This window comes from Balaenoptera musculus, chromosome 6, assembly GCF_009873245.2.
Source record: "Balaenoptera musculus isolate JJ_BM4_2016_0621 chromosome 6, mBalMus1.pri.v3, whole genome shotgun sequence".
Classification (NCBI taxonomy): domain Eukaryota; kingdom Metazoa; phylum Chordata; class Mammalia; order Artiodactyla; family Balaenopteridae; genus Balaenoptera; species Balaenoptera musculus.
Window position 1 is genome coordinate 7,808,291 of NC_045790.1, and position 20,478 is coordinate 7,828,768.

At 53.7% G+C, this 20,478-nt stretch overlaps 1 protein-coding gene across 4 annotated transcripts in view; it reads left to right on the plus strand.

Annotated features, from left to right (window-relative positions):
- Nucleotides 1–20,278, plus strand: part of FAM167A (family with sequence similarity 167 member A) — a 35,277-nt gene extending 14,999 nt beyond the window's left edge. Inside the window, exons 3-6 of one of the 4 annotated variants that reach the window (XR_005020453.1) lie at nt 1,050–1,830; nt 17,235–17,482; nt 18,777–18,919; nt 20,055–20,278. Coding sequence is in view for 3 of the 4 variants with exons in the window: in XM_036856830.1 (XP_036712725.1) it covers nt 1,462–1,830; nt 17,235–17,482; nt 18,777–18,816 (657 nt within the window). In the remaining variant the exon portion in view is untranslated. Of the gene's footprint in view, nt 1–607; nt 737–1,049; nt 1,831–17,234; nt 17,533–18,776 lie in introns of those variants that run through there. The other 3 variants (XM_036856831.1, XM_036856830.1, XM_036856832.1) reach the window with 3 other exon arrangements.
- Nucleotides 20,279–20,478: the final 200 nt, after the last annotated feature.

A 20,478-nucleotide genomic window follows, 5' to 3' on the forward strand; every position in this document is an offset into this window, starting at 1 on the left:
TCCAGGCTGCAAATATATATATATTTTTCCTGTACGCTTTATCTTGGACCTTGTTCCAGACTGATTCAGTCTTTTTCACGGCTGCACGCCCTCAGCACAGATTTTTAAAGCTCACCCTGAAAGCCAAGGGCTCCTCTCCTTGGCCCAAGTCAAATGTCTCCTACTCTGATGGCCCATCTCCACCTGCCGGACGCCGTGGGATATGGAGGCTGGGAGCCTGGGGCCTAATTCTGGCTCAGAGCTACTCCTCTGCCTTGTGACTCCTAATTATGGGGCAAGGGCCTGGCTCACACCTCCTCCCGGGGGGGTGGGAAGGCCAAAGCGTATCAGAAGACTGCAGCCCCGGCCGGGGAGGCGTTGCTGTGTGGGCATTTTAGGTGAATGTGAGAACCATCTTTCTAGAAGGTGAGTCACCGCCTCGCTCCGTTTAACAATCCGCCCGAGTGCAGTTGGCTCTCCCTCAGCTGCTGCAGGTTTACTTGCTTCCTCCTCTGACGAGGTGAGAGATAAGGTGCTGTTCTTGGGGAAGGAAGCTGGGCGTGTGCAGGAGGACTTGCCCCGAAGGGCTGGAGCCTAGGACGGGGCTGTGGTGGACGGGGCGGGGCGGGGTCGGGGGGTCCCTGGACCCAAGGCTCACCTGCGTCTGCATGGGGACCCCCCTCCGCCCCTCCAGACAGCCTGCGCTCAGAGAGGCCTGAGACCGGCTCTGTCCTTGCTAATCACTGGGAGCTCTTGGGTGAGTCATTTAACCTCTGGAGACTCAGGCTCCTCGTGTGTAAAATGGGGACAAAAAGAAGTAATTACAGACTTGCAGTGAGGAGTAAATGAGATAATAGAGGTGGAAACATTTCATAAATGGTGAGACAGTGTACAAAGTCAATACTTTTATGATTAACTTTTTTGCATGGACTTAGGGCGTTGAAGTAGCCTCTCTTCCAGTCCTGAACTAGCAGCCAGCAGCCCCGTGTCTCCCTGAGCCTCAGTGTCGCCTTCTGAGGCCGCATCGAGGGGCGGGATCCGCGCTGACATGGTTCCAATCCTTCCTGCAGGCCTCTCACCAGCCAGCAGCTTCTCGCCGCCTGCCCTTCCCTGTGCGGAGGGGGGCTCTGTCCCGCATCCCCTCCAGTCTTCCATCTGCCTTCACCTCCAGCGCTGACAGATCTTCTTGGCAAAGCTGCCTCCAAAGATTCCTGCTAACGCTTGTCTGTTCCTGCCTCTTGCAAAGCATGGCGCCCACAGCATCTTAAACCCAGATTGTCTGCAGCTGCTCCGGTGGACACTGCAGCTCACCCTTCCTCCCTCTGGACTCCGGGAGCTGCGCCCGTCCTAGCGATGCCCTCGGGAGCCTCGGCCCCAGCTGGATGAGACCCTTCCGGGGCAGGACCCGACCTTGCCACCCACCAAGACCCCCACGGTGCCCTCCACCACCCCCCATGTCTGGCTGCCCAGGCAGGTTCTAGCATGTCTGTGCCCCGGATCCGAGCAGAAGACGCAGCCGGTGGGGAGGGAGGGCCGGCGGGAGCAGCCCCGCCTCCCGGCGACCACCTCCGGAGCCTGAAGGCCCTCACGGAGAAGCTGCGGCTGGAGACCCGCAGGCCCTCCTACCTGGAATGGCAGGCCAGGCTGGAGGAGCAGACGTGGCCCTTCCCGAGGCCGGCGGCCGGGCAGCGGGGCCGCGTGGAGGAAGAGCCCTCGCTCCCCCCAGGAGCACCCAGGCGGCACCCTCCGCCTAATGGGATGGCCAGCCAGGACGACGGGGCCCCGTCCACTGGCAAGCTGGAGGGCTTTGAGAGCATCGACGACGCGATAGCCTGGCTCCGGAAGGAACTGGTAAGTAAGTGGCTGTCCCTCCAGGGAGCCCCAGAAAAGATGCCGTTCTCTCTCTGTCTCCGTCTCTGTCTCCACCCCTCTGTCTCTCTCCCCCATCTCTCCCCCTCCCAACTGCACATTTTCCTGTTTAGTCAAGGGTGGGCCTCATTACTGTGTGGTCCATGTGCCCATCAGCCCCCAACCACAGGTCCTTGTGGAGAGCCTGAGCCCGTGTTGTTTTTTGTTTTTGTTTTTGTTTTAATTTATTTATTTTTGGCTGCGTTGGGTCTTTGTTGCTGCGTGCGGGCTTTCTCTAGTTGCAGTGAGCGGGGGCTACTCTTTGTTGTGGTGCACGGGCTTCTCATTGCAGTGGCTTCTCTTGTCGCAGAGCACGGGCTCTAGGTGCGCGGACTTCAGTAGTTGTGGCACGCAGGCTCAGTAGTTGTGTGAGCCTGTGATTTTTATTTTTATTTTTTGGCCACGCCTTGCAGCATGTGGGATCTTAGTACCCCGACCAGGGATGCAACCCTCATTCCCTGCATTGGAAGTGCGGAGTCTTAACCACTGGACCGCCGGGGAAGTCCCCCTGAGCCTGTGTTTTGAAGGTGTCCCCAGCCTTCCCCAATGCCACTCCTGGCATCAGAGTCCCACGCACTCCTTCCTGGATTGTGACTGCCCCCTTCCTCTCTGAATGCCTGTCGCCCTGCCACCCGCCCAAGCTGCCGGCCGCTCCTGTGGCCCTTCATGCAGCAGCCAGCCCCGCCCCACGGCGCTGCTCTGGGCAGCGGGGCTGCGTGGGGCAAGTACAGGGCAGCGCGGGCGCTGCTGTAAGTAGCTCGGGCTCAGCCCAGCAGCGCTCTGCCCACGCTGACGGGTGTACAGGGAGCTGCCCAGGGGCAGCGTGGCTGATCAGGCCCGGCGGGGGGGAAGGCTTCGGGCTGAGGCTCGGAGGCTGAGTAGGAAACTGCCCAGAAGTCAGAGCTGGGAGGGCATCCAGGTGGAATAAGTGTGAGCCCTGGGCGTGCGTTGGGAGCTGGGGCCAGCAGCTCGACCTTTTTTCTGCCCGCGGGCACGGCAGGCTCCCACCAGGGGCGTCGCTCAGCACATGAGAAGGGGGTTGGCGTGCAGAGCCATGCGCCCGTCGCCCAGGGGAGAATCACTGGTCCTGGGCGTGGTGGTGTCTCAGCAGAGCCAGCTGTGGTGCTAATCCTGTGCTTTCAACTCCTGCGCCACCCAGCCCATCACCTGCAGCCCAGGTCACAGCTGCCCAGTCGGGCCACTCTGGCCACACGTGAGCCAGCAACCGAGGGCCAACCGCCTTCCAGAGCCTCCAGTAACTCCTGGTCCCACAGGGTAGGCAGAGGCCTGCCTGGTTTGCTGGGCAGAATCCTGAAAAATAAATCGCCTTTGGGGCCTGGAATTCCTTGTGAGTTAAGATAAAGAACTGGGGCCAGGAGGGCTCAGGGACTCAAGTATCTGATTAATCAGACATCTTTTTTGGTTTTAATCTTTGATGTTGAGGCTGTTTCTCAAAACACATGTCTCCACTATGTCCTGGTAACTGGAGTGTTAGTTGCTTGCAGAGAAGACGCGGCCCCTGGGGGTTCGCGCCGCGTCTCCAGACTCCCCATTGCCACTGGGTGCTCTCGGGGCATGTAAGAGGTGAGGACGGATGGACACAAAGCTGCTCTTTAAATCCTTGAGGCTGCACTGCTTTGATTTGTTTTCATAAAGAGGAACAAAAAAATAGTCCCATCAATCAAGGATTCAGTTTGTTGGCTTTGGGTTCATTTGAGGTTTGATTGCTTCTGGGAGTGGAGGCTTTTACTTTCTAAGTAAGTTAGCATCCCGCGTGGGTCCCCGTTGGGGGTGGAAATCAGAGAAGGAGTTTCCTGGGTGTGAACCAGGAGGGCATTCTCTCAAGTTGTCGCCCACGTCCTCCGGATGAGAGCCGCCTCTCAACGCTGGCTGTATGTTACACTTACCTGGGAAGCCTTGAAACCCCCAAATCCCAGACTACACCCCAGACCAGTCAAGCCAACATCTGGGGGTGGGACCCGGGCGTCAGTAGTTTTTCAAGCTATTCTCAAAGTACAGCCTGGGTTGAGAACCACTGCCACAGACCTACAGGCCGTGCTCATTTTTCTTGCCAAGCCCATTGCAAGCCAAGCAGCACGAACTGCCCCGGCCGGAGTACACTGGCTGAGGGGAGGAAGGTGGACCAGGCCAAGGGCACCCAGGGGTGACGTTTGGAGTCATACTCCACAGGCAGGGAGAGGAGTGTTAATCGTCGGGACTAACGTGGCTGCCTAAGGCTGTTGTAAATAAGTACAGGGAACATCGGCATCATTAATAATGCTTTATATTTGCATATTTTCCCCCTTTCCATGCCACTTCTCTGTGCTACCAAAGGTGGGTAATAAGCATAATAATAATAATATCAAGATTTGTTACCAATTGAGTGATTATTGTGTGCCAGGTGTTTCACATGCATGACTTACCTCTTCTGAGTGTCACATCACCTTCCTGTTGCCCCGTTTTACAGAAGAGGAAACTGAGGCTCAGAGGGGAATGTAGCAATAAGTGAGAGGGTAGAAGTTTGACCAGTGGCCTGTCTGGTTGCCTCGCCCAGGCTCTTCTTAGCCACTGTACTACATAGTGTCTTCCAAAGGCCGTTGATTTTGTTCCGTGATTTCACAAAGGTGTCGGCAGTCAATAGGTGGGGCAGAGGGAGAAACAAAACTGAGAGTCCAGCCCTCATGCTGTGGTCTCTTTTGTTCCTACAGCAGACCTGTGCGATTGCTGTTATGTCTCCATTATACAGATGAGTAAACTGAGGTTCGTAGAGTCAGACGACCTGCCTAGAATTATATGACTAGTAAGTGGTGAACTCAGCCTTCACCTTTGAGAGTAGAGCTTTGGGGAGAAAGGCAGGGGGTGAGAGGTGTCCCTCCCACAGGGCCCCATCGGGCAGGCCTCCTCCAGCTGCAGGTAGAGAAACTCTCAGAGCAAAGACTCTCCAACTCTAATGGGAAGATTCTGATCTTGTTAAAATGAAGATTCTGATCCTGCAGGTCTGGGATGGGGTCCATGATTCCGAATTTCCAACAAGCGCCAAGGTAGTGCTTGCTATACTGCTGGTATACTTTGAGAATCAAGGACTGAAAGGCAGGCAAGACTGGGGTCAGAGAACCAAGAAGGGACCTCAGAGGGAACCCCCAAGGGTCCCCAAGCCTGTGCCCTAAACCCCGTCCCTGCTGTAACTGTCCTTTGGGCTTGGGCTCAGCCAGTGGGCTCCGGGGATGAAGCCACATCATCCCACACCGAATGGTCCAAGAGCTGAATTAGTCCAGAAGACTTTAAGTCTGAGGTCAGAGCGCCCAAATGCAGACCAGCAGGCAGGCCAACTGAAACGTGCGGTTCTGCCCGCTTCTGAGATTAAAGAGTAACAAAGGCAACCTATAAAATCCTTTGACTGACTTGAAAACAGAGTTGAACATTTGATCAACACGCCCATGCTCCTGTTTTAAGTCTCAGTCAAAACATTAAACTTCACATCATTGTTTTCCCTAATTCGTCATCTGTTAACTCATTGAAGGTGTCATTAAAAATTAACCTGTTTTTTAAAAATAGTGATTTCAAAAGTGGTTTCAAATAACCTTTGCTTTATTTTAAGCCCAGAGTCAAGTTTTCTCTATACCCAGGCAGGCTCTCTCTACCGATTTATCAGACCCATGTGCAAATTTGTCTTTTCTCTTGATGTGGCCAAGGAAACATGGAAAATCTGTAATTCAGTCAGCTGTGTAGCTGTTTGCCCCACATGATGCTAAACTCACTTGGCTGGTAGTTCGGGCTCAGTCGTGGGTTTGTGCCCTGAACGGGTCTCTGACCATCAAGAGCTTATACCGGAGCAGTTGATGAAACCAGCGAGGTTCACGTTGTCAACGCTGACCCTCCTAGAGGCAGGCGATGTCGGGTCTGGAGGATGGGTGGTCCACCCCTACCTCCTAGGAGGTTAGCTCAAAGGCAGAGAGTGACTGCCTGAATCTTGGCTTATTTCCAAGGCCAGAGAGGGTCCTAGCAGCTCCCTCAGGGTCCACCCTTCCTCTCAGCTTTCACTGCAGGGAAAGCGCAGTCGCTCCTGACACCCCCAGGGACCTGCAAGTAGAGGGTTTTCCTTCAGAGTCACATGTTGGGGGTACAAGGAAGGTGGGAATCCTTAAGCCCTGTTGGCACTGCTCCTCCAGCCAGGAAGGCTTGACCTTCATCTCCCTGTGTATTCAGGAAAGGTGTCACCATCCGGCCATGGCAGGCAGGGCTGCCGCCTCTGTGCCCGGCGGCTTCGGGCCACCTGACTCCCCAGGCTGAGACCCGGCATCGTTTTCTGGGGAGACCGACTCAGGGCCTAGTGAAGTGGCCCTCTGCAGCTCTGATTGATCCAGGCTGCTCCCGCTGCCAGAGGCCACAGCCTCCAGCTTTCCACCTTCAGGGTGGCCTCACTAGGTCCAAGTGGCCTGGAGTGGGGCTGGGGCAATGCTTCAGGAAGGGGTGAGCTAGAAAGGACGTGGCCCTGAAGCTGTGGGTCTCAGCCCTCTAGCTGAGCCTGAAATTCAGAACATATCACAAACCTCTGATTGCGTTTGGCCCCAGAGCTTGCAGCCCGAGAGAAAAAGGGACACTCCCTTCTGCCTCTCTCTTTAGTCCTGCTAAAACGCTCCCCTTGCCAACCTGAAGGATAAAGAAAAGGGAGAAATCGTCTACTTGGCCTGTGCGGTGCCAAAACTAAAACCAAAACAAAACATTCCAGCTTCCTAAGGCGTTGTCTTTGTGGCGAGAATCCGTGGGCGTCAACAGATATTTTTCTTTTAGCCTCATGCAGGTGTTTGATCCCCACAGACAGAGCCCCCCGCCAAAAAGGTGTTTATGGTTGTTAGAGAAAGGGAAAGGAAACCTGACAAGTTTTAATTTTTCTAAGGCCTGCCGTGGCAGGAGGCCCGTAGCCCTGGACCCAGCTGGCCTCTCCGGGTTAACCCTCTCTTGCCTCTGCTGCCCACTTGACAAGCACGTGACTGGTGTGTCCAGGCACAGCCCTCTGAGGCCAGTGTTATCCACTGCTACTGAATGATAGCGGCCAAATGACAGTTCAAGCTCACTGAGCATCTTCTGATGGGGATGGAGGTGAGAGGCGTGAAGGTGATAGCCACGTTAACCCCGCCCATCGGGGGAGCATTTTATGGTCCTCAAGGCATGTTTACATACAGTATCTGAGTGAGACGGCTTGGAGGTATTTGCTATTCCCGTTTTACAGATCGGAAGACTGAGGCTCAGAAAGGTGATGAGCCTGAGAGTCAGAGAGGTTAAGTGACTTGCCCAAGGTCATATGTAAGGGTGTGGCTAAGCCAAGACACAGACCTGCATCTCCTGGCTCTGGACCCAGATCTCTTTCCTTTGTACTGGGTACAGGTGCTCACATCAAATGTTCAAGTCAGTGGGCCCACGAGTTGTCAAAAAGCCTGCATTTAAAACTCTGCTGATTTCAGAACGGGGGGTGACTTCCCTGGTAGTCCAGTGGTTAAGACTCCAACCCTCCAATGCACGGGGCGCAAGTTCAATCCCTGGTCGGGGATCTAAGATCGTGGTGCGGCCAAAAAAAAAAAACCAAAATCAGGCCTTGATTTTAGAACGGGACACGTGTAAGGGGTCACAGAGAGTTATTAGCAACGCCTCATAACAACCCTATGGCAGGGATGCGGGCAGCCATGCCCGGTCCATAATGAGGATAATAACTTGCTCAGAGCTACCCAGGGAGCTGCTGGCTGAGCTGGGTTTGATGCACAAGAGTTTCTAGCCCAGGTGTCACTTTGCCCGAGGCTAGGTCTCCTCAGTGTAGCTGGGGCTTTCCACCCATCCACTCCTGCAGGAGGAAGACCATCTCGTTATTCTGGCCAGATACCGCCCTTTAGCGGTTACTAAAGAATTGCTAAACAAAGGGGCCCACAAAGGAAATACTCCAAAACATCAATGATCTTTATTTCTGGGAGCTGATATTATCCTTTGGACTTTTCTGTAGTTTCTGAAATTTCCAAAATAGAAATATATATGATTAGGGAGAAAAAAAGATTATAAAAGTAAAAGACAAAAGACGGGAAAGAACTAAGCTCCTCTTCTTGCCAGTGTAATTGGCACACATGCCTCCCCTCATAGCTTCCAGATTAAATAAGGCATCGGATCTCCTAGAAAAAGATAAAAAATGAGATCTGCCATCGCCAGACATCCCCCACTCGGCATTAGGTGGGAACTGTCGACCAGTGGGATGAAGGTGGTTCCAAATCAGGAGATCCTGCCTGCTTTCCATCTCTTGGCCACCTTGCAATGCAGAGAAGAGGATGGGAGAGGGAAGGAGAAGACACCTGATGGCCGCACTTAACCAGAAGAGCAGCGCGAAGTGGTCCTGGGGCTGTAAGAGGCAGGCGGGCGTCCCTCGATCCAATTTGTTCGTTCAGTACGAGCAGTGTTGACAGAATGCCTGGGCTTAGGTGCTGGTGCCGGTGGGGACAGGGCCCTTGTCTTTATGGGGCCCCCCACTTTGTGGATGAGACAAACATGTAAATAGTGACACCGTGAGACAAGAGCTATGCTAGAGGAACAGTAAATATAGTCCCCAGATGCTTTGGGGTGTGAGGCCCATGTTGAGTCATCACCGAGTGCCAGGCACGGTGGACTTTGAAATTAACCAAAGGGAAGTACACATCCCTGACTTCCTTAGCAACCAAATCCGCGTCTCCAAGGCTTGACATTAGCCTTCTCCTTATTCCCATTCCCATTGTCCTGTAATAATTAAAACCCGGCTCCTTGGAGGGGCACCCTCCCAGCTGTGGTAACTACCCTCCAGGCTAGTGTGTCGTGACTGCTGGATCAGGCACCCAGTGCATTGGGTAAAACCACGGATCCCTCCCAGCCCTCTGTGGAAATTCAGATGCCGTAAGGCTGGGACTTCACATGTGCCTGCAGGTGATTCTAATGTGACAGGGCCAGTAACTGGTCAAAGGTGGAGTCAGCAAAGCATGCAGTTTGTAACTAGATTAGACGTCCCGTCAAGTTCTACCTCATCCTGGCTGTGTGAGTTTAGGAAACCCCGTTAGCCTGGCCCTGGGTTTTGTCATTGTAAAGCGGAGATTATACATCCTACCTGGCAGGGGGCTGTGACGGGACAGTGAGGAGGGCACAGAGGGCAGAGGGCACCTGCTGGGCTCCTGAGGTGGGCAGGCACTATGCACACACATCCATGTGCCTCTTCTATGGTGGCACTATTACTACCCCCATTTTATGGGTGAGGAAACTGAGGTAAAGGGACTCGCCTGTGATCAACCAGCAGAGCAGGGATTGGAGCCCAGATCTGCCGGCCTCAGAACCCCTGCTGAGCAGCCAGGGGCTCCCGAGGTCAGAAGAGGTGAAGGCGCGTCGTGGTTCACGAGGTTTTGGGCCGTCAAAACCTCAAACGTAGTTCATGAGTTGAGCAGTCAACACGCTGTCTCAACTCCTGGAACTTTGGGCTGTCGTTCTCCAATGTTTCCCGATTCTACACTCTTTCAGGCACTCTCCTGCCTCTGAGAAGGACGCTCGTTATCCTGACACAGAGGGTGGCACACAGGGCCTCGGGACTGTTCACGTCCGAGGTGCCCCTGGGCTGGACTGTCCGTTTCTGAGGGGTGCGTTATTTTACAGGCTCTGGACCCACCCTTGCCCTGGGGCTCCTCCAGGGGCTGAAAAGCCGGCACTGCCCCGAGGTGTAGGCCGTGTCCCCAGGCTCAGCCCGCGAGCTGACAAAAACCAGGGAAAGGCCACCGAGGCTCCCGCCAGGTGGCTAAGCCCTCGGCAGCAGGGAGATGGTTTCCAGAGCTGCACCGAGGGTCTGGCACTTGGGGGGCACCGCTCCCGGCCGCTGGCAGGGCCAGGCCAGGCCCCGAGGTGCCCAGGAGCCGGGGAGGGGCCCGAGTGGCAGGCGGCCCTGGCTTCTCTACCTCCCACGTGGCTCCCCCCCAGGGTGGGTGCCCCCCGCCCCCCGGCACAGGGACTGAGGAGGACAAAGCCTCCTCCTGCCAGAGCAACTGCTTCTCGCCGTGCTGGTAACAACTATGGACGGAGCCATCGGTGCTCAGGAAGGAACCCAAGGGGTGGTGAGCCTTCACTTTCCAGCCAGAGAGGGAGATGGGTGGAGAGGTGCTGCGAGTGTCCGCTAGCAGCTGCTGCTCGTGGGCTCCCCCTGCCCGCTCTGGCCTCTCCCACGCTCCGGCCGGCGGCCCCACGTCGGTGCTGGCCACACTGCATGGCGCTCAGCAGTCCCCGAGGTTTCCTGAGCACCCAGGGTGTGCTCAGACTCACCCCCTAGCTCTGGCACGTGAAGCGGAGCCAGGTCACGGACACCCCACGGGCTCAGCAGACACCCTCCTGAGATGGGCTCTGAGTCCAGCCCAGCCCTGAGGCTGCTGTGAGGCCCCTCCCGGGATGAAGCCCAAACCATCATTCCCCCTAAGGAGGCAGGTTCCAGGGTAACGGAGTGTGAAATGACTTGGGAGAGCTAATGGCCTTGCTCACACTTGCAGAGAACAGAAGTGCTTCACTTCCTTTTGAAGGCACAGGTGGGAATCTATATATAGAAACCGCAGGTGCAGGGGCGCCTTAATCACTCATAGGAGACCTAGTTCCACAGGGCTTGCTTCCTGACTCTTGGGCAGCGAGGGTTCCTGGCTGGTTCCTGGGCTCACTCGGTGTCAGACGTGAAACTCCCAGCCCATCCGTTTCCAAGCCGGGGAGCCCAGAACCCAAGAAAAGTCTAGAAGTCCCAACACAGGTGCTCCAGGGGTCTTCTGGGGGCTCCCTAAGGATGCCAGGCACCTCAGCCCTGTTCGATCACATTTGACAACGGCCCTGGCTAGAGCTGGTCTCCACGCAATCCCTTAATGAAGCGCTACTCCTGCCTGCGCTGGTGGGTGCTCCCTGCAGGTGGAAGTTCAGGAGGCAACCCAGGGAGCTCACGGCAGAGCAGGAAGTGCCGGGGGGTCTCGTCTCTGTCTACTCTCTCGCCTAGAGACACCCCAGCAGGAGAGGCGGGGGGCCAGTCCTCCCTGCAGTCTTGCTTGGGGCTCAGGGGGAATAGCTGTGCTGTGGGCCCCACTCCAGCAGCCTGGCATGGGGGGCACCATCCCGGGGCTAGCTGTTGCCCAGCAAGGCCCCCACTTGCTGTCCAGGGCAGCGGCAGGGAAGTTGGGGAAGTCCCCGGCCCACCCTGCGGGCCTGAACCCATCGTGACCAAGCTGAGGACACCCCCGCCTGGGAGATGCCTCCACGGCAAATGCTGAGGTGCTTCGGCGTTACTGGCTCTGTGACTCTGGACAGACCACTTGGTGACGAGATGCCAGCACTGCGCTACCAGCCCAGCTGGCCATACTTGGTATTGATAACAATGTGAAGGGCGACACAGGTGTCAGGTGTGAGCAATCACCCCCAAAGTGTGTGGGAAGCATGGGTTGGTGACTAGTTCTGCTCCAAGCAGTTGGGGAACAAAGGAGAATCACACTGTCCTCCAGAACTCCTAAACCTAGTGGGAGAGATAAGAATGTCATATGGGAAATAAGAAAAAATAACTGACGGCTTAGCTCTGACTATGAAGAATGGATAAAGTGGAACTAATGTTTGTGGAACCCCATGTCCCGGACCAAGTGTCTTATATATGTTTTATTTATTTAATTCTCAGAACAGACATTATTATTGCGCCCATTTCACAGATGAGGAAATTGAGGCTCAGGCAGCTTGAGCAACTTGCCCAGAGGGGCACCTCCAGTGAGTGGTGGTGAAGGACTTTGGACCCACAAGCCAATGCTCTGTTCATTCTACTCGAGGCCTCTCCCCAGGCCTGGAGGGTGGCCTGGGTGGGAAAGTCAGGGATGGTGTCCTAGGATTGTCCCACCTGTGGAAAATCAAGACCTGGCTCTAGGAGGATTGAATTCATTCATTCATTCATTCGACCAATGCCTTTTTTTTTTTAACTTAAAAAATATATTACTTTATTCCAACTTGTGTTTCCACCTCAGCCAATGCCTTTTGAGCACCAGGCCTGTTCTCTCCTGCGTGTTTTACTGTCTGGTGAGGAGACAGGCAATGCTGTGTGTAGGTGTTGCCGTAAGAGGTATCTATGGTTGGGGTGTCACCCAGCCTGCAGGGATGGGAGGCAAGGGCTGAGCTGGGCCTGTGGATGATGGCGTGGGAAGGAGTGGTTCTGGGGGGAGGGGACACAGACCCAGCGTGGCTGCCACAAGGCGCCAGGGGCTCAGAATGGGAGTTCAAGGCTGGAGAGAGCAAGGGAGCCAGGAGGGCCGCTTGTACCTTTGAAAGGTTTGAAGAAGGGGAGAAACCTGGCCGCTGGCCTCTTGACTGCAGGGCTGAGCGCAGAGAGTGGGAGGGGGGCAGGGAGGCGTGAAAGGATGCCGAGGTGTGGGCTGACAGGTGAACGTGGGTGTGCTCACCTGGGCCTGTCTTTCCCGTCTCTCTCCTCTCACAGAATTCCTTTCTTGGGTGTACGGCTTCTAGGGCTCCGTCACGTCCAGGATGCAACCTTATGGGGTGGGGGGAGGTGACGAGCATCCTCTTTCCACAGAGGGGTCACATCTCCTGCCCCGGGCCACTCATCTCCTTATAGGCTGAACTGGGACTGTCTTCATCCATTCAGGCCACTGCAGCAAACCACCTCTGACTGGGCGGCTGATAAACCACAGACATTCAATTATCACAGTTCTGGAGGCTAGAGGTCTGGGATCAGGGTCCCAGCATGGTCAGGGGAGGGTCCTCTTCCGAGTTAAAGACTTCTCGCTGCATCCTCACATGATGGAAAGGGACGAGGGGACTCTCTGGGGTCTCTTTTATAAGAATAGTAATCCTATCATGAGGTCTCTACCCGCGTGACCACATCACCTCCCAAAGGCCCACCTCCTAATACCAACACACTGGGCTTTACGGTTTCAACATATGAATTTGAGGGGGACACAAAGATTCAGGCCAAAGCAGACTAGAGCCCAGAGCCTCTGGGGACAGAGCTGGGGGCCTTCAGAATGCACTACCCTGTCCTGCCCAAAGGTCAGCCTCACCTGTGCAGGTGGCAGTTTGGCCTAGGACCTTCCAAGTTTGAAAACCGAAGACTTTATCATATAGTATGTAGAGCTTGACTCTTGCCACTGGGGACGGAGAGTCCCTGCTGGGGCCTGAAGCACCCCCTGCTCTCTGTCCTGGCTCTGGGGCTCTGCTCCGACTTTCCCTCCCAGCGGACAATGGCTCCAGGGGCATCAGGAGAACCCAGATTCAGCCTGTACCTGCCCCAGCGCCAAGGATGGGGCTGCAGAGCAAGCGGAGGCCGAAAAACATGTTCCAGCCTCTGCCTGAGTCAACAGCATCCCCTGGAAATCAATTCACAAACCCAGTTGGGTTTCTAGGGGGTATTTGAAAAAAAAATTTAATTTTTCCCAGCATCTGAGGTTGTCATCCAGCAGCACACCTCAGTGACAACCCTCACTTTCTTTCCTCACAGCATGACTCTGGCTGTTTCTCAGAGGCCAAACCCAAGATCAAATAATGAATCATGTTTTATCCAGGCTTCTATTTCTACGCAATGCTGATTAAAACAATAACTGGACGTTTAGTTGAGCTAAGTCATGAGACAGGTTATGAAAACTCTTCCCATGGTTCAAGATTAAGTCTCATAGAGAAGGGAGCATGTTCTGAGAAATGGCCTGGATTTTATACCCAGTCTCTCTTCAGCATCAATCAGAGACTAACTGTAGCTGTCGGGCTGGGATAGCTTAGATTCCAGCCTCAGAAATCGGGATTGAACAAAATGCCCTTGATCACCTTGGGATTTTTGTTTTCCTGTCTGCCTGGATACTGTCCATTCCAAGAGCTGTAAGAAGCAAATAGATCATAAGTAATGTACCATATAAACTGAACAACACTGGCCAAAGAAAAGTAAGAATTTCACCACGTAGGTCCTTTCTCTCCAGGCCTAGGTGCAGAATGTTGAAATTGGGCAGGGCCTCCCAGTTTTGAGCCTTTATTAAAAAGACTTAGACGCTGGCCCTAAAACCTGGCCCTGGTGACTCAACTATCAACATGAGTTTAATGCTGTCCCTGGCAAAGGCTCAGCTGTGGGATATGCCGATTTCAATCCCCCCCTCCCAGGGTGGCCTGTTGCCTCTGCAGGATAAAGTGACTTGTAGGATTCTCAGAGGCGCGGCCTGTCACTCCAGCAATCCTCTAGTTGCGGTAATAGTATTTGGTGAAAGGGTGTGTTCCCACGGGGTGAGAAAGCACAGGCACCACGGGGGTGGAGGCTGACCCGTGGCCCTGTTGCAATAGCTGTGCTGTGGTCAGTGCTTGGCTGTAGCCAACACGTTTGATTCTCTGAGTCAGATAAGAACGGCTCTTAGGAGAGGCTGGTTGTTTCTAAGGTGGAAGGTGAAACCCCAAGGGAGGGAAGAAGTGACTAAAGGCGGTAATCAAGCTGCTCTGCAAGAGGAAGAGGGAGATTTCTTGGGTTTTGCTTGAAGGGATAAGGGGATGTGAGGGGCGGAGAGGCTCTGAGAGTGGGGAGGGGCTAGAAAGGGAGCGTCAGGGAGGGCGGCGGTCGGGAAACTCAGGACAGAAGAATCTAAGCGTGTAAGTGGTTTGCTGTGATGTCTCTTTATCCGAGTGCCGTGGATCACTAGTGATTTCCTGGAGAATTAAAAGAGGGGCCGACTCCTGCCTCTGGACTGGCTGGAATAAAAACATTTGCTGCAGTAAAATGGTGCAGAGATCGGTATGGCGGTTCCTCAAAAAATTCCGCATAGTATTAGCATAGGATCCAGCAATCCCACTTCTGGGTATACTTCCAAAAGAAGTGAAAGCAGGGACTTTAACACATACTGTGCACCTGTGTTCACAGCAGCACTAGTCACAGGAGCCAAGAGGTGGAAGCAGCCCAGACATCCATCCACGGATGAAAGGATAAGCCAAACGCGATGTATACGTTCAGTGGGATATAATTCAGCCTTAGAAAGGAAATTCTAACGTGTGCTACAACGTGGATGAACCTTGAGGCCATTATGCTGAGTGAAATATGGTAGTCACAAAACGGTAAATACTGTACTGATTCCACTTACACGAGGGAATTGGATAGTCAAATTCACGGAGACAGAAAGTAGCATAGTGATTGCCAGGGGCTGGGGGGAGGGAAAATGGGGAATTATTATTTAATGGAGACAGAGTTCCAATTCTGCAAGATGAAAAGAGTTCTGAAGATGGTTGGTGGTGGCAGTTGCACAACAATGTAAAAGTACTTAATGCCACTGAACTGTACACTTCAAAATGGTTAAGATGGTAAAATTTTATGTTCTGTGTATTTTAACACAATTGAAAAAATCCTGGGGGGAAAAAAGCCTCTTAGCCCTGCACATTTTGCTCAGGTTTCTTCGGGGGCTGAGAAAACTCATTTCTATATGGATTTGGCTTGATTTCAGTGGAGTTACCTCTTAAGCGGGGACTCAGTTTAGGGTTTAAGGTGTGGAGTCCCCCTTGGAAAATTCCTGTGTGGCCCACAGAGTAGGTGGGAAGGGGGCCAACACTGCTGCTTTTCCTTGTAGCCCTGGAACGAACACTGTGTCTTTGAGCATCAGGTGCAATGTGGATTTACATTCATGAGTCATAACAAAATACGTCTGGCAAGCCAGTCCTAGGGGGGGCTGCTCACGCTGTGATGGGCCCTCAGGACCCTCAGGAAACAGAATGATCAGCCTCTTCTGGTGATGGGCTCCAACAAGTGGAGGGACATGCATCACCTTCCCCACTGGAAGCCGCTTCCTTCCCCTTATGCAGAGGCGAACGCCTCCAAGCTCAGTGGGTGTGTGAGGTGGCTCCACTGAGGTGGCCTTTGTCCAGCCCAAGGAGCCTGGACAGATGCCTTACTATCAACCCCCCCCCGCTTTCAGCTGACTCTGATGGGTTTTCAACACTAAATTGTTCTCTGACCTTGGACCAGACCTATTGGCCATAGAAAAATGGCCCCTTCCCCCCACCAGGCCTCCCTGCTGACCACATCTCACAGGTACTTCCAGACACCTGCTCAAAACTGAAATTCTCCAACTTAAAAGGATCTTTTCAGATTGAAGATGCGATTCCTGAGGCCAATTCCTTGGTTCACATCTGAGCCATAGGGTTCCTAGCTTTCAAAGAGAGATATCTTCAAATTACAGGATACCCCAAAGAGAAGTGGTTCAAGCCAAACTCACAGAAGACCATATTAAATAAAGCAGTGGTGTGAGCTGGCACTGACTTTCAGACAAATTGGACCCCCCATCTCCTTCAGAAGGGCTTAGGCAGCACCTAGCCCAGTTCTAGGCGTGGCTGGAGGCTCCAAATAAGTGAATGAATGACCAGCTGCCCTCTGGTGAGCCCGCCAGCATTGATTTGGCACTATTCTAGATAAATACAATTTCTGATTGGCAATACATTTGGGTTGTGATGCCCAAGGACTGAGAAGTAAACTAATGAACAGGATGCTATGAATTTTAACCCCGTTTTGCCATTAAACACTTTGCTGATCCCCAGGCAAGACTTTCTATCTTAGTTTTTCTCACCTAGAAACTCTGTATAAAAGAGATCTGTAGAAGTACATCAAAACATGGAAGAGAGAAAACAGAGCAATGAAATGCTTATTGGTGAAGTCGCTAATTTTTCTACCCTGAAATGCACTTGGTTCCAAGCCCGAATTCTTAAATGTTTAAAATGCATTTAAGACAGACACTCTTAAGAATGCAGACGTTCTTAAATGTTTAAAAAAAAATGTGACAGCATACCCACCACCCAACATAAGATACAAAACATCATCAATAGAGTTGAAGCCCCTGAATACCTTCCCCAATTTCAGTCCCTCCTTCCTGCCCAAAGGCAGCTGTGCTCCTGAATCTGGACAAACGTGATAGCCACTACGCTACAGAAACGACGCCTGAATTTGGTTATTTATCATTCCCATGCAATTCTTTATACCCTTACTCCATTTATATATATCTGTAAACAATGAGACAGCTGGAAGTACCTTTAAGCCAGGACTGACACGCATGTCTTCCAGAAGGATTTTGACACAGTATCTAGCTTAGCACAAAGCATTATTTGGCAAGCACATCCTTATTTGTCACCCCACTCTCTGAGTCTTTTCACCTCCCTGAGCTGGGAACGGGCTACTCTCTCTAGGTGGACCCCAAATGGTGATGCAAGCCCTTCATTAGGTCTCGTGTTAACGGGCCTGGACGGGTCCGGGACTATGGAGCTGAAGCACCGACCCCCCACCCCTCTCCCTGGCCCAGCTCGGCGCTGACGCCTCCCCCACCTCGTCTTCCTTGCAGACGGAGATGCGGCTTCAGGACCAGCAGCTGGCCCGGCAGCTCATGCGCCTGCGCAGTGACATCCACAAGCTGAAGATCGAGCAGACCTGCGACCTCCACCGGCGGATGCTCAACGACGCCACCTACGAGCTGGAGGAGCGGGACGAGCTGTCCGACCTCTTCTGCGACGCCCCGCTCGCCTCCTCCTTCAGCCTCTCCGCGCCACTCAAGCTCATTGGGGTCACCAAAATGAACATCAACTCCCGCAGGTTTTCTCTGTGCTGAGAAGCCCTAGACGGGGCGGTGGAGCCGGAACGAGGTTTTGGGGGGGTGGGTGGGGGAGGGCGTGGGAAGGAAGCTGAGGCCCAGCTACCCGAGTGGGTCTCCCCGAAGGCAGGGCGTCCCCAGGACCTGTGACACGTGCTCTCAGGGCCCAGCTGTGGAGCTCCGTGTCCCCATGCCTGGCCCTGGTTTAATACCCAAAGAGTCCTGCAGAAGGGCTGCTGCATCCGTTGTTCAGTGAGACCTGGGTCCCCAGGGCACACGTCTCATCCTCCCGTTAGTGACCCACATTCCTGTTTCCGGAATCACTGGTGCTATGACCTGGGAACCCAAAGGGGGACCAAAGCTGTGATTCTTGCACAAGGCTTCCCCAGGGGCACCGACCCCCAGGGGCACTGACCCCAGAGGGAGGTGATTAGATGTCAGCCGCGCCCACGTCACTGTTGCTGTCCTCTAAGTACTGGCTCAAGTTCACCCTAAGTGGGTGACTCAGCAGCCTCGACAGGGACCCACCAGCAAAGGCAGACCAAAAGGAATAACACGTGGAGCTTGGGGAAGCAGGCCCCAGGGCCACAGCCAGTGCCCGGGATGAGGTCTTCGACCTCGGCCCGACAAGCGCGGGGTACGCTGTTTCCAGTGTGTGTGGTCCCACCAGTGTAGCTGGGGGGCAGCAGGCACAACCGCCCTCTGCTGCCCGCTCTGGCCACATACACCAGTCCCAACCTCCAAAGAGCCCCTCTGCTGCCACGCCACAACCCTGGGGAGTGCCTGGGAGTGTATTCCCCCGGGGAGGGGGGGCGACCCGCAGAGGCCTCCCAGTGGATTCCGACGGTGTCACGTCCGTCACCTCCGTGCCCTCCCCAGAAGCTCGTCCTGAGCCTCCACTGAGATTCTGTGCCTGACTTAAACAACTAATTTTAATTGAATCAGACTGTTACTAACCTGTGGTTAACTTGTCAATAACTGTTTGATTTTTGTCCGAATGGCGAAGCCAGTGGGTAGGTCAAGTACAGAGGTTCAGGGTTTGATTTTAGAAGATTCTCCCTCAAGACAAGTGGGAGGACCGGCAAGGTAAGGACTGAGACCTCAGCAAGTTAGGAAGTTAACCCAGTAGAAGGCCCCGTGCCGGGGGGCTGGCCTGTGACCCATCTAGCCGAGCCCTCTGCTTCATAAGGGAGTGAGGCCAGGGGAGGGGAGTGGTCTCCCTCAGGCTCCACGGCTCTTTAGCGGCTGTAGAATATTGATGTGTTAAGAATAATCATTATTAATTACGCTACACAGGACACGTATCCATGAACTTGAACTCCAAAGATGGTACTAATGCTTTGCCAAACCCACGAACTGCCAGCTGCCACTCTCCACTCACACAGCCCCGTCACCTCCCGAGTTACGATTCCCACTGCCGTCACGGTTCCGTTGTCCATGTGAGGCGTCCTGTTGCTCTGTCTTTCATGCTTCGTCTTCCTGTAGAATTTCACGGGGGCCCAGGCACACACACGCACACGCACCGTGACCCACACTGGGGAACGGCTGCTTTTCTCTTGTGGGCCAGGAGTGGGAGTTTGTGGATGATCGGTCCCTAGTTAGAAGAGAATTTGGTGTTTCCTTGTGACTTCCAAGAGCCGGAGGGTTTATGCTTCCTTCAAAGACGGTATTACCACGCAGCCAAGATCTGTTTTTGCTTCGACTCTGAGCGGTGGCAGAAGTCTGAGACGCAGAGCATTTGTCCGTGAAGAAGCCCTCAGTGGAAGGCTAGGCCCCCTCGGGCCGGCCCCGCCTCAGGCAGGAAGGAGGGAGGTTTTCTCTAGCTAGTGCAGCCTCTCCTCAGGGGCTCTGCATGAGCACTGCCAGGTCCTCCAGAGGCGTGCCTGCCAGGCGTCCTCCAGAAGAGCCCTTGAGGTCTTGGGGTGGCAGGCCAGCCTGCACGCACGCTCACTCTTCGGAGACGCGCACATACACACACTTGAACCCACACGGGCAAGCCCATTCCACAAGTGAAAAAAAAGGCCAAACTGATTACTTTTCTTTCTAGGAACCAGTCATTACAGTAACTAAAAAAAGCTGGGTCCAGCCACCGCTGAGTGATTTCCCTGAGTTTCGTCAACCCAGTTGAGTTGGAGTCAACTGGGCAATTTAGTTGCTCAGTTGACCTAATGATTCTTTGAGATCAAGAACACTTGATGGTTTTGCAATAGGCGCACTTTTTGGAATAGGTTAGATGTCTCAGCTATTGTGCTTAGTTCACACCAAGGGAATTTTATTTTGGGATAAGGGGGGAGGAGGAGTCGGGAAGAGACGTGCAGGGAAAAGACAGGTGTGTTTTCTTACTCACTCTCCAGTGTCTGGTAGCATCCTTATTTCCACGGTGAGCACAGACAACTAACCAAGTCAGTTCAGCTTTGTGAAGTCCCTGCCTCCTGTGGGTCGAGAGATGCCTGAGTCAGTCGCAGCCTAACCTGCGTGCCCAGCTCCCCAGGGCAGCCTTCCAGCTTTACCACGCGTATACGATACTGTTGCAGTTTTACTCATTATCTACCCGTCTCCCTGCCATCCCTCAAGGACCCCTGGGTGTAAAACTCGAAGTCTCCATGACACTGCCTGGCAGGGTGATGTCTGACGCCTTCGGGGGCTCAGCAGTGATCACAGGCCTGGGGAGCCCGGGCAAGCTTGAGATGACCTGACCCAGCCTCAGGCCTCCTCCCTGTAGCAACACCAAGTGCTATTACGTAATCGATGGACAATTTATAATTTTATTTTTTATGATTGTTTGTTTCTATATTGCTGTTAGAAAAAGTGAAATTAAAATATTTCAAAAGAATATATTTATAAAGAGGAGAAATGTGCTTCCTTTTACCTTGTTCCTGTTACAGCACACACAGGGCCAAGCACTAAATTGAAAGAGAAAGAAGCGGGAGGAGGGAGGGAGGGAGGCGTGGAGGGAGGCGTGGAGCGAGGAAAAGTCACCTGAATCACTCTCCTTCCT